The 22,120-nt window shown below is 44.4% G+C and overlaps 1 protein-coding gene across 4 annotated transcripts in view; it reads right to left on the minus strand.

Annotated features, from left to right (window-relative positions):
* INPP5A (inositol polyphosphate-5-phosphatase A) overlaps positions 1-22,120 on the minus strand; it is a 240,041-nt gene that overhangs the window by 166,725 nt on the left and 51,196 nt on the right. For all 4 annotated transcript variants that reach the window (XM_079978457.1, XM_079978459.1, XM_079978458.1 and 1 more), the window contains exons 3-4: positions 4,495-4,595; positions 819-906 (exon numbers count right to left, since the gene is read on the minus strand). In XM_079978457.1, the coding sequence (XP_079834583.1) occupies positions 819-906; positions 4,495-4,595 (189 nt within the window). The remainder of the gene's footprint in view (positions 1-818; positions 907-4,494; positions 4,596-22,120) is intronic.

A 22,120-nucleotide genomic window follows, 5' to 3' on the forward strand; every position in this document is an offset into this window, starting at 1 on the left:
AATTTAGTGTAACTTCATTCCAAGTCTACACATAAATGAAGTGTAGTTTTGTTTCCACCCAAAAATGAATGCTGGAATCAGCGCTTGCAGTATGCCAGGGACAGGGGACAGGATCTCGTCACCGGGGCGGATTCCAAGTTCCTCCACCCCAGGTTTAGCAGGTAGGGGGAAGCTGCCCACCTACAAATTACCAGATGTCACCATGCTATCAGGTAGCCCATTCCCCCCCCCCCCGTAGTGCAGCTTGAGTGCAAAGGAAGAACACAGCTAATCCAAGCCATGTCTGAAGTCCCTGCAAATCAGCTCAGCACAGTCTGTCCCAGCAGGGCTTGAAGTCACCACCATCCAGCTGATTACTGCTGAAAGTGGGTCTTGAAGACAGCTCCAATCAGATGGACTCCGGAGCTCTGGTTGGCGAGATCCCTAGTGGAACCAATCCCAGTGCCAAAAAGTCTTCAAATACAAGCCCAAGGAACAACCAGGAGCACATTTTAAGGCAACCTTGCTTTTATCTGGTGTGGGACCTGGGGGAAACTGCCTGGAGGGGGCGCTTAATCAAGTCCCCTGCTTGGCTAATTAGATGTGCGAGACAGAGGTGACCAACTGCATTGATATGAAAAGTGCAATCCTTGTGTTTACCTGGGATTTAAGACCCATTATATCCAGAGGAGCCTACTACTGTTAAATGCATTTACAATTGTGGTCTAAATGCACAACCTTCACCACTGGCGACGACTCCCCAAGAGCCTCCGTTTTAGGATGAGCAAGTAATGTCATGCCACCTTGAACCAAATACATAACTGCACAAGGAACCTTACCGTAAACTGTTCCTGCGACTTGAAGTTCTCATCTAGGTAAACCCGGGCTCTGTTGTAGTCTTTCATTGCATCGCTCGATAACAGCTCTCTGAAAGTTGCAAAAAGTGAGCCACAAATGAGTAAATATTCTCCTAGAGAGATTACATACCTAATTCCTTAAAGCAACAACAATAATTCAAAAACAAAAGGCTAAAAACTGAAGTTTGCAAAACCAGTGAGCTTTGAAAATAAATTGCCACATTTCAAGTAATGCTATTCTGCCACATTCTGGTCTATTTTAGTTCTATATACCTCCACCAAGTCAACCCTACAAAAAGCACTCCTTCACTAAATGCAAAAGCATTCCAACAAACGGGCTCTGTTTTCAAACCATACAGAAGACTTGTCCCTACAGCCTTCCAAAACATAACACACAACAGAAAAACCGCCATGCAACTCAACAATGATCCAAGACAGTAGAGGGCACTATTTCACTACTTTCAAGAGCTATGGTCTATTCCATACTATATTATTGGTAGAACTGCAACTGAAAAATAATAATCCCACAGCCTGAATGAAACCTGAAAGTTACATAATTGATTTTCAACAGTGTCTTATTAGCAGCATGAACACCAGGCAAAAGTTCTGCAGGTCCTAGTGAAATATACTTCATTATTGCTCTCACTAGCGGTGAACTCATCAAGAAAAAATGGTTGGGATTCATTCACACTGAATGGGGGGGGGGGGGAGAGAAAACCCCACAGCATGCTCAAGACATTTGGTATCAGAATATAAAGGAGCAGAATATATTCGACCTGCACACAGCAAATGCGTGGGAAAGCCAAACTTTCTGAATTTCTGCCTGGACAGCCCAATGTTCAGCTGCCAAAGCAAAGGATTACTGTACGGGACCTCATTTGTAAACCAGTATAATATGCAAGGCTAGGCAAAGCCTTCGCTCCTACACTCACATTTGCTAACCAGGCAGAGGGCCTTCTTTGTAGTGGCACCCTCCCTGTGGAATGCCCTCCCATCAGATGTCAAGGAAATAAACAACTATCTGACTTTTAGAAGACATCTGAAGGCAGCCCTGTTTAGGGAAGTTTTTAATGTCTGATGTTTTATTGTGCTTTTAATTCTTTTGGGAGCTGCCCAGAGTGGCTGGGGAAACCCAGTCAGATGGACGGGGTATAAATACAGTGGTACCTCGGGTTACGTACGCTTCAGGTTACATACGCTTCAGGTTACAGACTCCGCTAACCCAGAAATATTACCTCGGGTTAAGAACTTTGCTTCAGTATGAGAACAGAAATTGTGCTCCAGCGGCGCAGTGGCAGCAGGAGGCCCCATTAGCTAAAGTGGTGCTTCAGGTTAAGAACAGTTTCAGGTTAAGAACAGACCTCCAGAACAAATTAAGACATAACCAGAGGTACCACTGTAATAAATTAGTAGTAGTAGTAGTAGTAGTAGTAGTAGTACTCCAACTTTTTGCTTGCCCTTTTGCATTCTTTAATGCTTACAAGGCGCCTGACCTTTTCCCATGGGTTTTAGAGCACAAATAAAAACTGTAAGTACTTTACCTCACATCTTAATTGTGGAGCAATAATGTGTTCTATAATCAATGTTTGTAATACTGTATATTTTTTAAGGCATAAAAATTAATATGAGAAAAAATTGTAAAAATTAATGGGGCAAGTGTTTGAATAAAAACTCTTGTCTATATAAGTCAAAAACAAAGAAGTCACACATATATGCAGGCTTTCCACAGAAAATTTTAATAAATTTTGTTAATTGTTATGTAATCGTATGAAAAGACACTGAGCTGGGACTCAGCTAGATTGGTAAAGAAAAAGCAATTTATATGCATTTTATACGTGATACAACACTGTGCCACCAGGTGGTGATGTGGGGCCATGTTTTTCCCTACCAGATTTCTCTGTTTAAATTTACAACACGTTAAAATGAAACGCTTCTTTGATGTGTCTAGCTCCAGCCTTGATTTCTAGCTACACATTTAGAAATGTCAGTATCATTTTGCAGAAACTGACTGCATTTCTTTTTTAAAAAAGCTTACAAAAGGTGAGAAACTAGCAAAACCTTAACATTAGCAAGTCACTATTGTTTCTTCAGCTGTGTATTTTGAAATTTTACCTCATTCTGAGCACGTACAATAGAGGTTGCTATGCTGTCTGCCTCTGACCTTTCTTCCTTGCTCATCAGCTGGGCTGAAGATTCAGTGACAGAAGAAAATGATACCTTCTGTCGGGTAATTCTTCAAACTGAAACTTTTCACACTCTGCATGAGCTTTTTTTGTGTTTTAAAAATAAAAACCGATTCTCCCTACTTGACACTTCATCCACTCTTGTCAGTGATTGCCTTTGCACCAGGATGCACACAACACAAGCAAGTCTAAAAACTGGGAGGCCTCTCTCCCAGATATCAAACACCTTTACAATTATTACAGAATTTTAAACAGCATGCTACTTTTGCTCATAAAATCTTTTAAAATGCATTTCTGCCAGAACTAGTGTCCCATGTCATATAGTATGAGGTGCTTTCTGCATTTTTCTTTTAACGGAAAATTAAAAACAAAACTTTCCCCCGTTCCTTCCTTCCTTCTTTCTCTCTCTCTGTTAAAGGTAAAGGTAAAGGTACCCCTGCCCATACGGGCCAGTCCTGTCCGACTCTGGGGTTGCGTGCTCATCTCGCTCAAGAGGCCGTGAGCCGGCGCCGTCCGAAGACACTTCCGGGTCACGTGGCCAGCGTGACGAAGCTGCTCTGGCGATCCAGCACCAGCGCAGCACACGGAAACGCGGTTCGAATCCCCGCGGCGGGGTGAGCTCCCGTCGTTCGGTCCCAGCTCCTGCTCACCTAGCAGTTCGAAAGCACCCTTAAGTGCAAGTAGATAAATAGGTACCACTTTATAGCGGGAAGGTAAACTAAAAACAAAATCAGAACTTGATGAAATCAAACACACCAGGTTTCCCACATAAGAAGAGTCCTGCTGGTACTGGCCAAAGCAAGCCACTTCTGGCTAGATTGACAAATAGCCTTACCTGGCATGAGGCATATCCGTTTGTCCAAATCACTGAAATAACTTATAATTGAAAGCGAAACTGGTACTACAAACTACTACTTCTTCTTTTAAAGCTTTTTAGAGGCTCACATGCTTAATAAGGTAAAGGTAAAGGACACCTGGACAGTTAAGTGCAGTCAAAGGTGACTATGGGGTTGTGGTGCTCATCTTGCTTTCAGGCCAAGGGGGCTGAGGTTTGTCTGCAGACAGCTTTCCGGGTCATGTGGCCAGCATGACTAAACCGCTTCTGGCGCAACAGGACACCATGACGGAAGCCAGAGCACATGGAAACGCCACTTACCTTACCGCCAGAGCGGTACCTATTTATCTACTTGAACTGATGTGCTTTCGAACTGCTAGGTTGGAAGAAGCTGGGACAGAGCAAAGGGAGCTCACTCCGTCGCAGGGATTCGAACCACCAAACTTCTGGACAGCAAGCCGAAGAGGCTCAATGGTTGAGACCACAGCGCCACCCACTCCCCTTGATACATGTTGTGAATGAAGTGGTAATTTGAAGGAGACATGAAATACCTTACTTTTAAAAAAGGTGTGGGGGTAATTTTGACTTTGAAGTACAAGCCATTGTCTAGGTTGGAACCCCATTGTTTCTCGTTACTTACTTAACAAACTTGTCCACATGAGACATGGATGCTTCATAGTTTTTCCCACCAAACTCTTGACAGTGCAACGCCATGAAGTGCGGTTTGTGTGTATGTACAACCTGTAAAATGAAAGAAGGGGGAAAAAAAGCATGAGCACTGTCACAATTCTAAAAATTACACAAACTGAGCAAGATTAGTAGAAATGAATGTTTTTCAGGGTAATGGCTTGCACGACAACTTTTCTGGTCACAATAGCATTTTTGGTAAGAGTTCTTATCTGCAAAATGTACTGGAAGCATTGGTCAAACCCCTGACAAAACGCTTTCCTGCGGCATAGTGCTTCAAGGTTTCTAGGTTCTACGGCTGAGCCGCTTACATACGTTGCACTTTTGCTACACAGACAGGAAGTGTGTGGCAAAATGAGACCTATGAAGCAGCCATCCCTACACTGTACACACAGATTTATGGATAAAGAAGTAATAATGCCTCTAGCACATTTGTCACCATTAATCATGCATGGAACTTAAGCGACAACCAGAAAACAAACGGGATGGACTGACTCTGTGTTACACTGGCAGATAACTGAACAAAATGTTCCCTTTTCCTGAGTGACCAGAAAAGCACTACACCTTTCTCTCCCTGAAATACCACTTAAAACACATGACGCATTTATTTATTTTTTAAAAAAAACCTTAATACTGTAAGTTGAACATGATAGGATCAGCCTTGGAAGAAAAGATAGTGGGACGAGATTAAATGGCTTTTATTCTTAATATAGATTGTGGAGGATGTTGGTAACAGGTCCTCAGAGAGTGGTGTTTTATGATGGAGAGGGAAAAGGATAATAAAGTTGTTTCCTGTGGGATAACCTAGGAGAGAGTTGTTACAAGTTGACTGACGGTACCACAACAATGTAGTGAATATACCGGAAGCCCACCTGAAGGGCAAGTTCCATGTGACACAAACTGTGGGGGTCCATGGCAGAATTATTTTATAACCTGGCAATGACAAAGAGTCAGGACTGCACTCCTGTCATTTCCCCGTTCAGCAGCCTAGAGCAGGGATTTCTGTCCTTAGGGCCCAAATATGCTGAGGCCGAACAGTCACTAAATGATTGTACAGAAATGGAGACTTGTCATGATTCGCCCAGAAAATTGTGGCATAGTTTGACAATTACTTCTGCTTGGTGGCTATCAAATCCCCATTAGAAATCACCAGGTTCTTAGCCACAGTAGTTTCCTTGTGGCAGGGAGTTCCATAGTTTTCCTTTTTCAAGAGATTGGAGGTATCATAGCTCGGGTTCCCCATTTTTAGTAGAATTTGCTGATCCAGAGGTTCTGAGCGGAGATGTGAGAACAGTGAACAAGGGGGTCTGGGCTGCACTGATAATAATAATAATAATAATAATAATAATAATAATAGTTTTTTATTTATACACCGCCCATCTGGCAGGGTTTGCCCAGCCACTCTGGGTGGCTCCCAACAGAATATTAAAAACACAATAAAACATTAAAAACTTCCCTAAACAGGGCTGCTTTCAGATGTCTTCCAAAATCAGATAGTTGTTTATTTCCTTGACATCTGAAGGGAGGGCGTTCCACAGGGCGGGCGCCACTACCGAGAAGGCTCTCTGCGCTGGACCTCAGTGTCCGGGCTGAGCAATGGGGGTGGAGACGCTCCTTCAGGTATACTGGGCCGAGGCTGTTTAGGGCTTTAAAGGTTAGCAACAGCACTAGCCCTGCCATCCTGTTCTTGCCAAATTCTGCCCCTGACTGTCACACAATGAGGCAACAACCTGACAGGGGATTCGCCACATGTTTCAGCTTAGCTGAATGTGCTAAGAACTCCCCCCCCCCCCCGATCTACAAACCCAGCACAATCTTTCAGACAAATGCAAAAAAAAATCCTCCCTTGGACCCTTTCCCTGCCTAATCATGTCAGAGGGTATTTACTCTACCGTGGATGTAATATTTTGGCTCGAGTCTACTCTGTGCCCACAAGAAAGCAGCACACCCACTATGAATTTCGATACGTGCTTTTTTAAACGCTGCAATGCTGCATTTTAAGAAATAAAATGACAGGGCACAGGGCAAGCAAAGAAACCCAAGCCCTGAGCGTAAATGCCCAGCGGCAATTATGTGGGATGCTCCCTTACAGGACCTTTGCTAAGGGGGCGGGAATCACACTATAAACTATAATTAAGTCCACATTTTGCAGAAAGTTAAAATGTTAAGTTCTTTAAAAAGACTTACAACACGAGCTCAGTGGTTATATTAAGGGATGGCTGTTTAAAGATAGAATTAAGCGGTTTTGTGTTCTCCACTCTTCAACAAGCAGGGGATCTGTCCCTGGCAGCAAGAACAAGTCCTGTTTCCTCTAATTCAAGGGCAGGAACTGAGTGCACTAAGGCCATGTTACTGCATGTATGTCTGGAGCGCCGACTGCTATTGCGAGGTGGATTTCACATTCCAAAGCTTTAAATGAGAAACATAAAAATGTCACAGCAGCAGCCTTTTTTAATAGTCACAATGGCTTTAGACGTGTGTACCAACTTTCAACCTACTGTTCAAGTGCCTTTCAAGAGAGGAATTTGCAGCTACGTAAGTCTTCCCCAGTTGTTCTGCTGCAGCGTCGTGCTGAGCTAAGCCATAGTTTGCCGCCGCATGTAGCCCGACCCTGGACTCAAGGCTTAGCTCTCCCAAACTAACCACGAGTCTTGAATCCAGGCTCATGCAGAGGTTGGGGAACATCAGGGTACACTTCCCCAAAGCAATAGGTGCTGACTCACAGGGGCTGAGACAGTTTTGGCCCCAGAAAATATATTATGTTAGGGGACTGGCCCCCCTCAATATTCAGAGAACGTTGCACGATGTTGCATGGTCCCTCACCCCCCCAATCCTCTGGAGAAGCTCCAGACCTCAGAGGGTTATGTTGGCCAGGGGCCCCGCCAGGGACCAGTTGTTTTTTTGTTTGAGTTTATAACTTTATTCTAACAAGACTCCCACCCCGGGCCCCAGACCAGCTCCGCAAGGGCCCTGCATAAATCACAGGACAAACCTTGTTAACAAGTGGTGGGTGGCTTGTTTGAAAGAGCTAAACCACAAGCCTTGGTTTTGGACAAAATGCTAAGCAAACTATAGGTTAACAGCAGCAAAAGGACCAGGGAGGAGCGAAGTGGCAACCGTTTTCATAGAATCATAGAACTGTAGAGTTGGAAGGGACCCTGAGGATCATCTAGTCCAACCCCTGCAATGCAGGAATAGTCAGCTGGTCCATACAGGGATCGAACCTGCAACCTTGGTGTTATCAGCACCATGGTCTAACCAACTGAGCTATCCAGGCTCATCCGTCTTCCGTAGTCTGCTTACATGTTTACGCCAAGCTATGCTTTAACTTAATCTTTCTTAAACCCACTTATGTGACAGGGGCGCCAGGAGGAAAGAACAGAGTACCGTACCCTGAGATACGTGGGGAAAGGTTGCGATAAGAATGGATAATAAGTGGAATAAAGAAAAGGGGGGGAAATGCCACAATGGAAGAAAGAGCAAACCCCCTCTGCAAAATTAAAATCTGAAGTCCAATAGCTTTGCACTATATAAACATTAATGTTTCAGCGCATACTATCTGTACGTGAGAAGTGGGGGTGGGGGGGGGAGGTGCAAGATGGAAATAAAACCTTCATCCAAATTGAAAGCTGCTGCTCAGGAGTTTCAAGGAAGAACATGCTTTCCACGCCACCCCCGAAACCAAGTCATATGAACAACATTCCCATGCAAAACACACCGTAAACATGTCCTTAGCAGCTTAGCAAGTTGGTCACACTCAAAAAGTAGAAGAAGTAGCCCTATCCATCAATTTGAAATACTCATTAAAGCAAAGTGCCTGCCAGCCACTAATAAGTTAATCAATAAAGGTGTGTGTGTAACAGAAAGTATGCCACTTGGCAGGAATATCATTGATGAAGTATTTGAATCTGTCCCCAAACAGTCAGCAGCAGGTCAAGAGCCATCTACTTACTGTTTACCTGTGCGGTGAGGGACTGGCAGCACATTAAAACGAACAACCAATATCAATCACATCAGGTCAATGGCAAGAGCAGGACACAATTAAGCCAGAGACAAACACAGAAATGCAAAGAATTTTTACTGTTTATTGCAGCCAAGTCAACCTCTTTTCCTTTTTAAACCAACCGAAGGTGCTTTGCATTGAGCTTGAAAGTCTCTAGGCAAATAATTTTATTCAATATTCAGGCGCAGCCTTTCTGCCTTGGGGAAAAACAAGAACAAACCAAGGCCGTTGGAATTCAATAAGAAGAGAAAGGTAGCAATAGTTTATTCAACTAACGCCCACCCACACATGCTTGGGGAATTCTGAGGAGCAGCGAAGACAATTTGTGATTGGGGGGGGGGGGGTCACGGGGATGATTGGAAAGATGACTCATTTAGGTTCCTTCCATCATATACAGTGGTACCTCGGGTTACATACGCTTCAGGTTACATACGCTGCTAACCCAGAAATAGTACCTTGGGTTAAGAACTTTGCTTCAGGATGAGAACAGAAATTGTGTGGTGGCAGTGCGGCAGCAGCGGGAGGCCCCATTAGCTAAAGTGGTACCTCAGGTTAAGAACGGACCTTCAGAACGAATTGAGTACGTAACCAGAGGTACCACTGTATAGTGGCCGTGCTTTGCTCAATTTGAACCACCATGTTTTGGTGCTTTCATTACATGTTTCATGGAGCTACTTAAAATGATTACCAGGAGTTCTGTACACTTTGTCTAAAACACAAAAGCAAACTTGGATACTTCTAGGGGAAAGCTTTTTTTAGGGCAAGAAAAATGAGACTTAAACTGAAACATTAGGTGGTCACAAAAGTTTGTTTTAGCAAACACTCTTGTATTTTAATAATGTGTATCATTTGAGAGATGTAAAAAAAAAAAATGTTTTATAGAGTAGTTGGTAAACATTTGCTATTTATTTCATAAAATCCTGCTGGATTTCAAACAAACCACAATTCGTTTCCACAGCAAATATTTTCCTACACTTGCTTATTATATTTTAGTTACCTGGCATTTAAAGTGAGTTCAGTGAAACTGGCTACCGTTTGTATTAATGAATTACTCTAAAGGTCAAGTTTGTGGATGGAGGAATATACAAAGCTGCTCTCTACCTGGTAAGCTTATCTGCCCTTACTGACTCAAACACCGCCTCCTCTGACAGCAGTGACTATTCAGAGCCTGAGGAAGAGGCAATTTGCATCTCATCCCATATGATCTTTTAAACTGCAGATTCCCAGAACAGATCCAGGTGTACTCTTTACACAAGTACTCTGCCATTGAGCGACAGGACCACCCCACTTATGTTTAAGTGGGAAAGCCAAAGCTGTTGTTTGTGGGGGGTTTTGGTAAGGAATATTAGCCCCCTTAAGGCTTAAAAGGCTAGCAAGTCCATGACTGTGACTTTACACTGGAAGGAGTAATAGTTAAAAGGTTCTATGGCACATGTATGGCACACGGCCATACGTAATACATCACAACTGCCAGCAAAACTCAGCACAACAATGAGGGGTCTGAGTTAAGGAAAGGAAGTGCACATTGGACTATATAGAGTTAAAAAGACAATGCATCCGGGGTGCAACTTTCCAGAGGCTACTTTGCTGCGGCAGCCTTCCGGAGGCAACATGCCCCTGTGGGCAAAGCCAGAAGAAAAAGTGGACCAAGTAGCAATGTAAATTTTACTGTAAACAGGAGCGAGCCAGCAATCTGAGACTGCAGCTGTGTGCAGCCAGCTTCTCTTACACCCTCTTCATATCCCTGCTGGTTCTTGTTGCAGCAGGAAGGGGAGACTCCTTTGCCCCTTCATCAGCCAGACTCATCTCTGCCTCTTGGTCCCTTTCCTCCCCTGCTTCAGCTTCTGCCTCTCGTTCTGGACGTCTGTCACAAGCTCTCCCAGCCTTGCTACCTCCCTCCCCTGGCTCAGAGCCTTCTTCCCTTAGGGGTTCCCCAGGTGGTTCCCCGCACCACGTCCAACCAGTCTGTGACATAAATGTACAGGAGACTAGTTTCTTCTGCACACATGGCTCTGCATCCTTCATCCAGGCAAGTGAGAGGCATTACTGGGCTTGAAGGATGTATCCAACCAGGCAAAAACATTTGGGGTGCAAAGGAGGGACAATGATGGTTGTGCCTAGAGGAAGCTCCAGACAGAAAGGTCTGGGAGGCTGCATTCAGTGAATTGCATGCTCATTGCTCTCCAAACCTTAGAAGAGGATTTGAAACATACAGTGGAAGGCAACAGTACTAATCATATGTGGGAATAAAATGACATTCTTCTCCAGAACAGCCCTCTCAGCTTTCAGGATGTAAGGAGTACAAACAAGAGCACATGAGTCTACTCATATTTGAATTAGGTGATTCTTGGTAATCTGCTGCTGCCACGCCACCAACAGTAAAAGCCACCGACTTGTTCAGACAATTCTCTGTTTGCTCTTCCTCTTCACATAACCTCATTCTACTTTCTCCACGTGTTCTTGATTACCGACCCCTTGAAGTCACAAAGGAGATCCCTATTCCTCTGCCTCATATGCCCCTAGTCATAATACAATCAGCAAAGTGCTACCAAGAAAGTGCAAACAATTCTTTTTCCAATGTTGGAAAAAATAGTAACGATCAGATAAAGCATGCTTTACACCTGCAGAAACTAGAGGTAATAATTCTTTACAGCACAATTGTTATTCCAGCTATTAGTTGGCAGGAGGCCAGCATCCTTTTACATGCTGACAATGGCTGCAAACTAAGAAGAGGGCAAGGAGGGGAATGCTGGGAGGCGAACTAATACCAGGCAGAATGCATAAACTGCTTTTTGCATCTGTCATCTTCAGAGGAGCTGTAGCTTCAGTAAGCTTCACAAAACCACCTTTTTCATGCATTTGCATCTAAATAAGCAAAATGGAAAAATGGGAATCCTTTCTTTTAAAAATACTGATGTAAGTACACAGACAAATGTGCACATGAGAAAAAGGTTAAAAGCACACAACAGTACCCCCAAGGGGGGGGGGGGAATACAATTAGATATAAGAGTCAGAAGAAAGAGAACAGTAGCTCTGGAAGAGGTAGGGAATACCATTTGCAAATCAGACCATGCGGAACTCCTGAAAACATAGCTATGGTTTTCCCAGTAGTGATGTATGGAAGTGAGAGCTGGACCATAAGGAAGGCTGATCGCCGTAGAATTGACGCTTTTGAATTATGGTGCTGGAGGAGACTCTTGAGAGTCCCATGGACTGCAAGAAGATCAAACGTATCCATTCTTAAGGAAATCAGCCCTGAGTGCTCACTGGAAGGACAGATCGTGAAGCTGAGGCTCCAATACTTTGGCCACCTCATGAGAAAAGAAGACTCCCTGGAAAAGACCCTGATGTTGGGAAAGATGGAGGGCACAAGGAGAAGGGGACGACAGAGGACGAGATGTTTGGATAGTGTTCTTGAAGCTACCAGCATAAGTTTGACCAAACTGCGGGAGGCAGTGAAAGACAGGAGTGCCTGGAGTGCTCTGGTCCATGGGGTCACGAAGAGTCGGACATGACTAAACGACTAAACAACAACAACAACTCCTGAAACAACCAATTGTTTGATGAAGAAAAGTGGGTGACATTGTCCACAGCGTTCAGCACTGCCCTCTCCTGGACAAAATCCTCATCCTGCTCCACAATAATTGAGCTTGTGGGGGCTGGTAGGTCAACACAGTTCTCAAATGCACCAGCCACTATTGGGAAAATCTGACCTTTCCACCCACATCCAAATCAAGCCAGGTATACCAATCCACCTGCCCTGCCCTCCAAAATGAAATCTACACACAGTCTTCTAAACTGAAGGCAACTGACAGCTTTGTACGTGACAACGCAAGGCCACAAAAATGGTACCGCATCAAGAATCAGCAGGTATGAGAGCAGAAAGAAGCATATTGCTAGCCAATTGGATCAGTCCACTGGCAACATGAACACTAAATGGACGGCAGAAACCCTGTATCTCTTCAGCAAGGCTCAATGTCAACAAAGGGCCAGAAGGTCAGGTCAAACAAACAATAGCCTATATTCCAAGTGGCAGACCTTGGCACCCATACAGGGCAGACTTGCATTGTTATAATACTTACTGAAAGAAGAGGGATATATTTGTGTGTACACAAACATGGGCAGAGACTTACAGTTCCTGTTTGTTTTCCAGTATTAATATCTAAGCAACTACTTACTGTACTCTATGACTACTTTCTATAAGGGGGTGTTGGGGGCTGGGGTGGGGCTGGACTCTCTTCTTCTTTTAACAGGAAAGAGAGAAGGAGAAAAGGGGATAAAAACACATATTCGATATGTGGAAGTTCCCTCTTTCACCTAGAAAAAGTTGATCAACTGAAGGGAGGGAGGGGAATTTGAACTAAGGATTATCTCTCCCCACAAGAGAAGGGTGTGTGTGCAAAAGAGACAAGGATGAAGGCTCCACACAGAACATCATGTAACCCAGCCTGCTAACAGTAGAGGAATCTGGATCAAGGGTGAATTAAATCACAAACTAAATGTGGCTTGTGCTACGATGTGTACAGCACAGTATTTTATCTCTTCTACATCATAATCTGCTCTCCCTTCACTGCTCATTTACACAAAAAGCATAAAAGAGAGTCTCCACAGTTGTTGGTACGGAGCCATTCTTCTCCAGAGATGGGGTGGGCACATTCCAAACCCTTCTAAATGATCAGCCCCCTTAAAATGAATAAGTAAATCCCCTATCTTTGGTTTCATAAAAACGACTACGATTAGGTTTCCCCTCTGCAGGCATCCACTTGGAATGTGTGGCTCTCAGGAGGAAATCCTCAGAAGCCATGGGGGGCCCATAGCAGGTCCCTGCTGTCCCTTGTCCTCGAGGAGACCCCTTCATGTGCTTAACAGGTAAAGGGGCTTTAGAGCACTGTCCTCCCAGGGAAGCACAGATGATCATGCTCCACTAGGGCATTTCTTCTGCATTAATGTCCTCTGCATAGTTTTCTTTGACTGTGTGTATGGCTGGGCAGAGAGTAGGGGCCTCACAAGACCAGGACACACCGTGGACTTCAAAAAGGGGGGAAATCCTTCCTTTTGTGTGCTTTGGCGGGGAATGGACATCCACACGCAGAAAACCTGGACAACAGTGTGTAGCCAGGAGGACTGCTGTCGTCACCAGTCAGCTAAGTTCTCCATGGAGCACAGTGGAGCAGAAAGTGGAGCTTGAAGTCAGTGCCTATCAGCTTTGGAAAGAGACCAATGCCAGCACCGATCAGCTGATTCGGCTTGACTGGGCTTCTTGTACTACAAAGGAAAAGTGGGTCTTCTGGGACCATAGAAATGCCAGGTAATTGCCTAGTGGGCAGGCCCTGTCAAAATGGCCAACCGAGGGCAGGAAAACCCAGGCCTGGCCTATGAGCCAGCTCTAGTGACCCTGTACGCAGATAGACTCCCCCTGTTTGGGAAGCAAAATTACTCAGCATAGTTCATCTGACTCCTCACGATTCCCCCTAGCGAAAGGGAAACAGTGGAAATTAATTTTCAGAGATTTCTGTTTTCTGAGTTTCTCTTTCAACAGAAAGCGCAGGCAAGGGCACTTTTTTTAAAAAAAAAAAACCCCATTATATATATATATCAAGAGCTATATCCTGAGAAATATTTTATTAACACACCAACCACTCTGTTCCTAAATCCAGCCTGCTGTGTCATGTCATTTGCTTCTGCAGAAGCTTAAATTCTTCTGAGAAAAAAAGGCTCTGTGGGCCATGTACTTATTTTCTTGCCGCTCTACACACACAGGATACCACAAGTTTCCATGATGTCACACACAGGGCTTGGCTGCCTTCCCAAGTATGATAAAACTTGAGTTCATCTGTCCTTCCCCTCCACACCCTGCCTGCCATTCAACAGTCATACACTGCTCGAGCCTTTCCACCTGAACTGAAGAGGGATCTCTGAGGGAGTGACTGTCAAAGACTAAAACTAAAACAAAACTTACTAACCAACCCAGAAGCACACAAGGTAACACACTCAAACAGCACAGAAAGAGTGTACATTAAAACACTGTAAACAGCTCTCAGTTTAAGTGGGGCAAAATAACTTTCAGATTTAAAACACTAACTTAACACATTTTGTGAAGCTCTTTTGCTACAGGCTGTTTTACAGGTTGGATGAACTGAGGGCCTGTGAATCCCATCAGAAAAATAAATAACTGGGTCTCTCTCTCTCTCTCTCTCTCTCTCTCTCTCTCTCTCTCTCACACACACACACACACACACACACACACACACCCTGCACTGAGAATAGATGAGATGTTTCCTGCTCAGCTAACTGTGGACTTCAGCCTTCAGGGACGGAAAGCTTTTTCAGTCCCAGAGCTGCATTTTCTCTTGCCTAACCCTTCAGGGGCCACAAGTTGGCAGGGAGACTTGCGCACCAATGCAGCACATGAATAAAATCATATAGCACGTGCATGAATCTCCCTTGAGCCTTTGGCTCCCATCCCCAAACCTATTTGTGAAGCAGGGGATGAGAGGACTCTTCGTGGAAATTGCAGCGGGGGAGGAAGGGGTTAAGGCTTTCCTCCCCAGCTGTGCTTTCCACGAAGAACTCTCTGTGAACAGCACTTCATCTTGAAAAATAACCTTCCTTGGCACACAAAAATGTTGCTGTTCTGAAGCCAAATTGTGGCACGGGGAGAGGCAGATTTAGCAGGAGGGTCAGACTATGCAGAGAGGGGTTTATCCTGGCCCCAGATGCAAGCCCTTCTGCCCTCCAAATGCCCCTGAGCCACAATTAGACTTGAAAAAAGCCACCTGTTGGCATCATTAATGGTACCACACCGAAGATCCTTCCCCAGCTGCATCTCCCCCTGAAAATAGTCCCTGCACCACATTCAGACTTTTTGTGGGGGATGCTGTTTTCAAGCCCCTAATTATTTGGGGGAGGCAGGGTAAGGAGATGGTGCTGACAGCTGGATGGGGATCTAGCTCATAGGCCACCAGACATCGTCCCCCCCCCCCCACCAAATTAAAAGCATTCCAAATCAAAGTACTAGCCTGACTGGAACGTAAGCTCTGTAGTACAATACTGCTAACAAGATATACCCTATTAAGTGGATCTCAACAGGAACTCATAGTCACCAACTGTGTGTCCTGTTTCTCCCATAAAGGAGAACACTTTACTGAACCCCACCCCACCCCCACCTCAACCTTCCACCCAGGGAATGAGCTCCCTCTCTGCACCTCCCCACCTCAATCTAGGCCTAGCTCAGAGACTCAACGAAGCTACAGCAACTTGTGGGGCAGGAGAACTATGAAGGCTGGCCAATCTTGCATATGGTTCAATGAGGGACCAAAAACAACAGGAAAGCTTCACTTTCTGCGAAGTTCTGGTTGAGTTGGTGTTTTATGTGCTAGCATGTACACCTGATACTTATATTATGAAATCGGACACCCATGGCGAGGTGAAGAACCTGCAGCTTCTTCTGCTGCACTGACACATCTGGCTTTACCCTAAAACCACAAAATGCAAACATATTTCCACAACCTTTTCTCTTTTTCTAAACCAGACATTTCTCTTTCAAAGCTCGGCCCTGAGTGTGGTCCACATTCTACCATGCTAAATAAATCAAGGAAGGCCAAATTCCTGGTTAGGCCATTTTTTGTTGAATTTTATCTAAAGGTATGTTGTTACTGCATCTTAAAACAAACCTGATCCCTGCAGGATTTTGTACTGTGAGTAATTCTCCCTTAGGTGGGCTTATTGGTATGGCTTTTCAATGTGAGCAGATTTCAGGCTTGCAAGATCTACTTTGTGGCTTGTTTGTTTGTTGTTTGTTTTACTGGAGCCCCAAGATCTGCAAACCAGAACCAAGTGCAAAAGAAGTGAGATTAGAATTAAAGAAAAGCCACTGAGCACATTCTGAGTCTAGGAGTTCATTTTTGTGTCTAGAACTGGACTGAGCTCATAGCCTTTTCATACAAAAGTCTAGTCCTGTTTGCTTCCAGACTTTCAGAAGCCTTGTGTAAGTGAAAAAAATGCCATGTTGCCTTGTTTATTTCAGGCTATTTATACACCATTTAATTACTGAATGAGGTGAACACAAAACCTAAAGAGCAAACAAAGGGTAAAATCAATTTAAAATTAACCATAAAATGACTTCCTTAACGTGACTATTGATATAAAAAGTGCCTGAAGTTCAACAGGAGGAGAGGCCTGTCTAGGGGGTTCCAGAGAATCAGGTCCACATTACGGAACCAAACAACTCCAGTTGAGTAGGAGCTAGGCATCTGACCCCATGAATCTGACTCACCTGGAAACTCCCTCAAAGATCTCAATGACTGAAGTGGAATAGAAGGGATAAGGCATTCTGGACCCAAGTTATTAGGGGCCTTGTAAATTAATACAAAAACCCTGAACTAGGCCTGGCAACATATGGGCAACCGGTGCAAGATTTTAAGCACTGGAGTTGTGTGCTTATAAGCACCAGTAGTATGTTGGGCCTTGCTATTGTTCAACAATCAAGAGTCAGAAACCCTTGCTCATCTACTTCTAATCATGCAGAGATCCTTCAAGAGATCTTGACTGACCTTCTTGACCACCCAAAATCCTTCAAGAGATCTTGATCAACCTTCTGGCCACCCAAGAGCAGCTTCCTCGCTACATGTCCACCACCAAGCCTTCGTAGCAGTGAGTGGCAGCAGCCTCTTGACCTAAGAATGAGGAGCCTGTGGCCTTCTGGACATTGATACGTCTTCTCCCATGAGCCTTTGCCAGCACAGCAAGTTGCATTCCAGCAACTGCCCTCAACCCTAAGTTGTTACATACAGAAAGTGTTCTTTGACTGTGCCCTCCACTTACCTGAATTTTGTGTCTCATCTTCCTTGTTTCATTGCTAATCTGAGATGCTCCTGGACACTATGAACATGGCAGCTGTGAGATCGGTCCTGAAGGGGAAACTGTGCTTTTAACTCGAGTTTCCCAACTACCAGCTAGTTGCAAATATATCCTGCTTGGACAAACTGCCCAAATGGGTGGTAGCAGGATGACCCAGATGCTCTAAGTCTATTTCAGTCTGGTTTCAGGGATACGATTAGGGAACTTGTTATCTTTCAAATGGTTGGACCCCACCAGCCCCAACCAGCAAGGTTAGTGGTCAGGAATGATGGGAACTGGAATCCAACAGCATCAAGAGCACTGATTGCTGTTCTATGAGAAAAGGACATTTAGCAGTGGGATAATGAGAGATAGTTTTTATTTACTTATACCCGTTGCAAAATTTTGCTTTTTAGTTTGTGATTGCAATAACATCAACATTTTATTGATTTACAGTACAGAGCAATGCTTGTTACTCAGAAGTAAGTCCCACTGAATTCGGTTACTTTTACTCTCAAGTTAAGTGAATGTTGACTTGTAGTTTGTCTTATTTTTAATGGGTGTGGGTGTTGTGGGTGTATGAGCTGCCCTGGATATTTATTTCGGTAGCAACATGGAATTCTCTCCCCCCCCCCCCTTCCACAAATTTTATAAATATTAACCAAACCAAGCCAGCAGCATTTTCCACAATGGAAAAGGGGAAATGATAACAAGTGAGGTGCGGGGAACAGTATCATGGCGTTCATAATCAGATTTAAGTTATCAGTATGTTTCCATCTACATAAATGTTAATCTGCAACTTCTTGGTTGAAAGCCAACTCGCTTGGTTGAAATCTTCAAACCGCTTCATTTTAAAGCCAGCCTACAAGTGTCCCCTGCTGACCTTTTTTTTCCACTCAGGGGAACAGCCTGGCAGACAAAACTGCAATCCTATATCCACCTACATGGGAGTAAACTCAACTGAACTTGATGGGCTTACTTCTCAGGAGGCATATGCATCAAGTCTGCAGAAGTTACAAAAGTCCATTATAAGTTTATAACAGACTACCTGCCACCACACAGCTACATGTGTCAATCATGATATTAAAAAATAAATAAATCTCCAGTGGACAGAGACCTCTGTAGCTCAGTTGGTAGAGCACGAGACTCTTAATCTCAGGGTCATGGGTTTGAGCCCCAAGTTGGGCAAGAGATTCCTGCACTGCAAGGAGTTGGACTCGATGACCCTTGGGGTCCCTTCCAACTCTACAATTCTATGATTATCCAATATCTCTACAAATACAGTAGCAATTCTCTGGGCACATGACTCATCATGAATCAGCTGCTTGATGATCCCCTCAGCATGTTCCTCTTCAGTAGGCTCATGCTGGACACTTGATGATGCCGTCATCACTTCAGCCACGGATACAGGGTAGTTAGAGAAACACCGCTCCCTCACAAACTTCCTCCCGTGTAATACAATGAATTTACTTGGCTGTTAATCAACTGTCACTCCCATCCTTGCTCAAATTGTTCTATATGGCTCTCTGAGTTCCTTTCTTCTTATAAGTGTCAAAAACAATTTTCACATGGGGTGGGGGGGTCTGGCCACCATCTTGCATCATTCTATTTGCCGAAAAGGAGGGGCCACCAACCTTCTTGGGCCTGTGGCACATTTGAAATTTTGAGGGAATGCTGTGGGGACCACCTTCTCTGTTTGCTTCCCCTCCACCTCCAGCTTCCCAGACTGAAAGTAAGAGAGAAAACATGTGCATCGTCCACACACAAAGGAAGTCAATTAATATTCATATTTTACAAGAGAGGAACACTATGGTTGCTAACTGATTCGTAAAAAACCAGCCACAGCAGATCCCCCTCCCCTTCCTATTTTACATGCTACTGTTGCAATTATTGGTGTTTGAAATCCTAGCCAATATACTACAAATATCCCAAAGATGTAACAGTAAATACCAATCCACCTTTTCTGCCAGACCTCCAAGGCTGACCCATCACTGCTCCGCCTATTTCAGCCCTCTTCTGGTTCTGGGAGGCAGAGCAGGGAAGGGAGCTTGTTGCAGCAGGAGGGGGAGACACCCATCACTCTACACCAGCCGAACTCATCTCTGTCCCTTGGCCTCCCATGCACCTGTTATACTGCCTCCCCACAGCTGTCTAAGTCCCCTCGACTCCAAGGCTTTCCCCAAATAACTGGAGACTGTGGTTGAATGAAGCCAACCTCTCCTCCACCCTCTTCACACCTCTCCTGGTTCTGGGAGACGAGGGGAAAGGGAAGCTTACTACAGCAGGTAGTAAGCAGAGGAGACACCCTCGCCCCTTCACCAGTCAGACTCGTCTCTGCTTCTTGGCCCCCCTTCTCCCCCGCTTCTGCTTCTGGACTTCTCTCTGCCACAGACTCTCCCACCTCACTAAACCTTGTTACCTCCTCCGTTCCCAACACCTTCTCTTCCCAGTCTTCTCCCTCTGACCATTCATCACTGTCCCACCACCAATCCCCTGGGCTCTGAGCCACCTTTTCCCTTGGTGGTTCCCCGGCTGGTTCTTCCCACCATTCCTCTGCATCCAACGAGTCCATGACAGCTGGGCTCAAGAGGAGTGGGTTATGAAAGCACATGCATGCCTGATGCAAGATGAGGGGCTGCAGGAGCAATGTGCCATGCTTCGTGACGTTACCAGGTTCTGCCCAGTGTGACATCACCACAGGTCACCCCTACATCTCAGGTTTGGGGCCTGAAATCCTGGCAACTCTACTAGTCAGTTCAGCGAGGCATGAAACAGAAAGGTAGGTGGCTGGGAGACAATCTTGGTAGAAAGGAAAGTGATACTGACTGATGACTGGGTGGAAAACTGCAACGCATTTTAATAACTGTGGAAATACAAGACATCCCATCAGTACTGGCATTCTGCTGCTCTTGAAGAAACACCTATTCCCCTACATGATCTCCTGACTTGAACCTCCTGTTTTAATTGCTCTTTTAACTCCTAAAAGACATGCTGCTTTAATAGGTTTATTTCATTGGAGAACTTCATTGCAAGTGCTTATTTTCATGTTTTGATGAAATTGCTTTCTTGTGTATTTTAACTACAGTAGTACCTCGGGTTACACACGCTTCAGTTTACAGACTCCGCTAACCCAGAAATAGTACCTCAGGTTAAGAACTTTGCTTCAGGATGAGAGCAGAAATCGTGCTCCAGTGGTGCAGTGGCAGCAGCAGGAGGCCCCATTAGCTAAAGTGGTGCTTCAGGTTAAGAACAGTTTCAGGTTAAGAACGGACCTCCGGAACGAATTAAGTACGTAACCAGAGGTACCACTGTATTGTGTTTTTATTTTCTGTAATTGCTTTTATGCTTATGAAGCACTTAGAAGCCACCTTGGCGGTATATAAATTAGCAAATTATAAGAAAGAGAATTTCTGCAGTTCCTCCCTAGATTTGCCAATCTGTTCAAACAACAAAATACAGAAGTGAGAGCACCAGCTTTATTTGCAGCTTCGCTTGAAATACAGTCAATTGGGTGGGTGGTGGTGGGGAAGCAACATTGCAACTGTAGATCAAAACGGTTAAGAATAAGGAAGAAGAGAAATCTTAGTTAAAGCCGTAGCAGATTACACTTTCTAGAAATACGTGTGAGTACCACTAAGTATTCTTCCTTTTTTTTCAAAGGGTGTATGCACCACTTAGAGAAGTGCTGTTCAACTTTCAGTTTAACAGAGGTTATGAACATTATGTTGACACGACTATACATGCAAATTACATTCCGCAGAAAGGACGGGGGAAATGTGGTTTGTGGTTTATCTTGTTTCAACTTCACAAAACAAACCATCTACAGTCATTTTCCAACTCTTCTCTGTTGACATTGTGATATGTCTCCAACAACAACCATTTAAAAAAACAATGGACACTGATTTCCCCTACCTTAATGAAGAGAACACATTTATCAAAAGCAGGGACTTTTAAAGAAAGTTTTTGTTATTTACGTTATTTTTACTGTTGTAACTCCATGAAGTGCAAATTTTGCTGTATGTATCCTATACCCCATATAGCAAAAGGAACAGGCCCAGTGTGGGGGAATCTATAGCCCCACAGATGTTGAACTCCAACTCACATCAGCCCCAGCCAACATGTCAAGGATGATGGGAGCTGAAGTCCAATGACTTCTAGAGGGCCACACGTTCTCAACATCTGGAGTAAGAACTGTTGTGGAGTTATGGTTTGTTTCAGTCTAAACAAACCATGATCTGTAGCCACTATGTGTTCTGGCTTACTGATCATGGTTTGAGCACAAAACAAGAACACACACAACCCAAACAACCACAATCCCCAATTTGTACATAACACTTAGTCAAGGATTGTGGTTTGTTTTCCCCATGCATTGATGGGGAGGAGCACAGTGGCCCAGATTAGTGGAATAATGGTAAACCACTCACTCTGGTTTCCTGTGACGTGTGGATTGACCTACAGATTGAGTAAAGTATTCCCAAGAAATGGGGAAGCTACAACTACTGCTGCCGCCGCCGCTACTGCCTGTAAGAACTGCCGGGGACATTAAAGTAGAACAAGACAGGGAGGGACAAGAAGGGAGGGAATTTACAACAAAAAGCACCTGCCGCATGAACGTCATTTGGATTGTATGCAAAAAATCATTTTTACTTCCTTATTCCACACAGTGCACAGAGTCTGGAAAGCCCTTCAGGGTTTGAACTGAGCTTATGTTCCTCAGGCACTGATTTAGGGCAAGGTC

The sequence above is a fragment of the Podarcis cretensis genome, assembly GCF_951804945.1.
Source record: "Podarcis cretensis genome assembly, chromosome: 5".
NCBI lineage: Eukaryota > Metazoa > Chordata > Lepidosauria > Squamata > Lacertidae > Podarcis > Podarcis cretensis.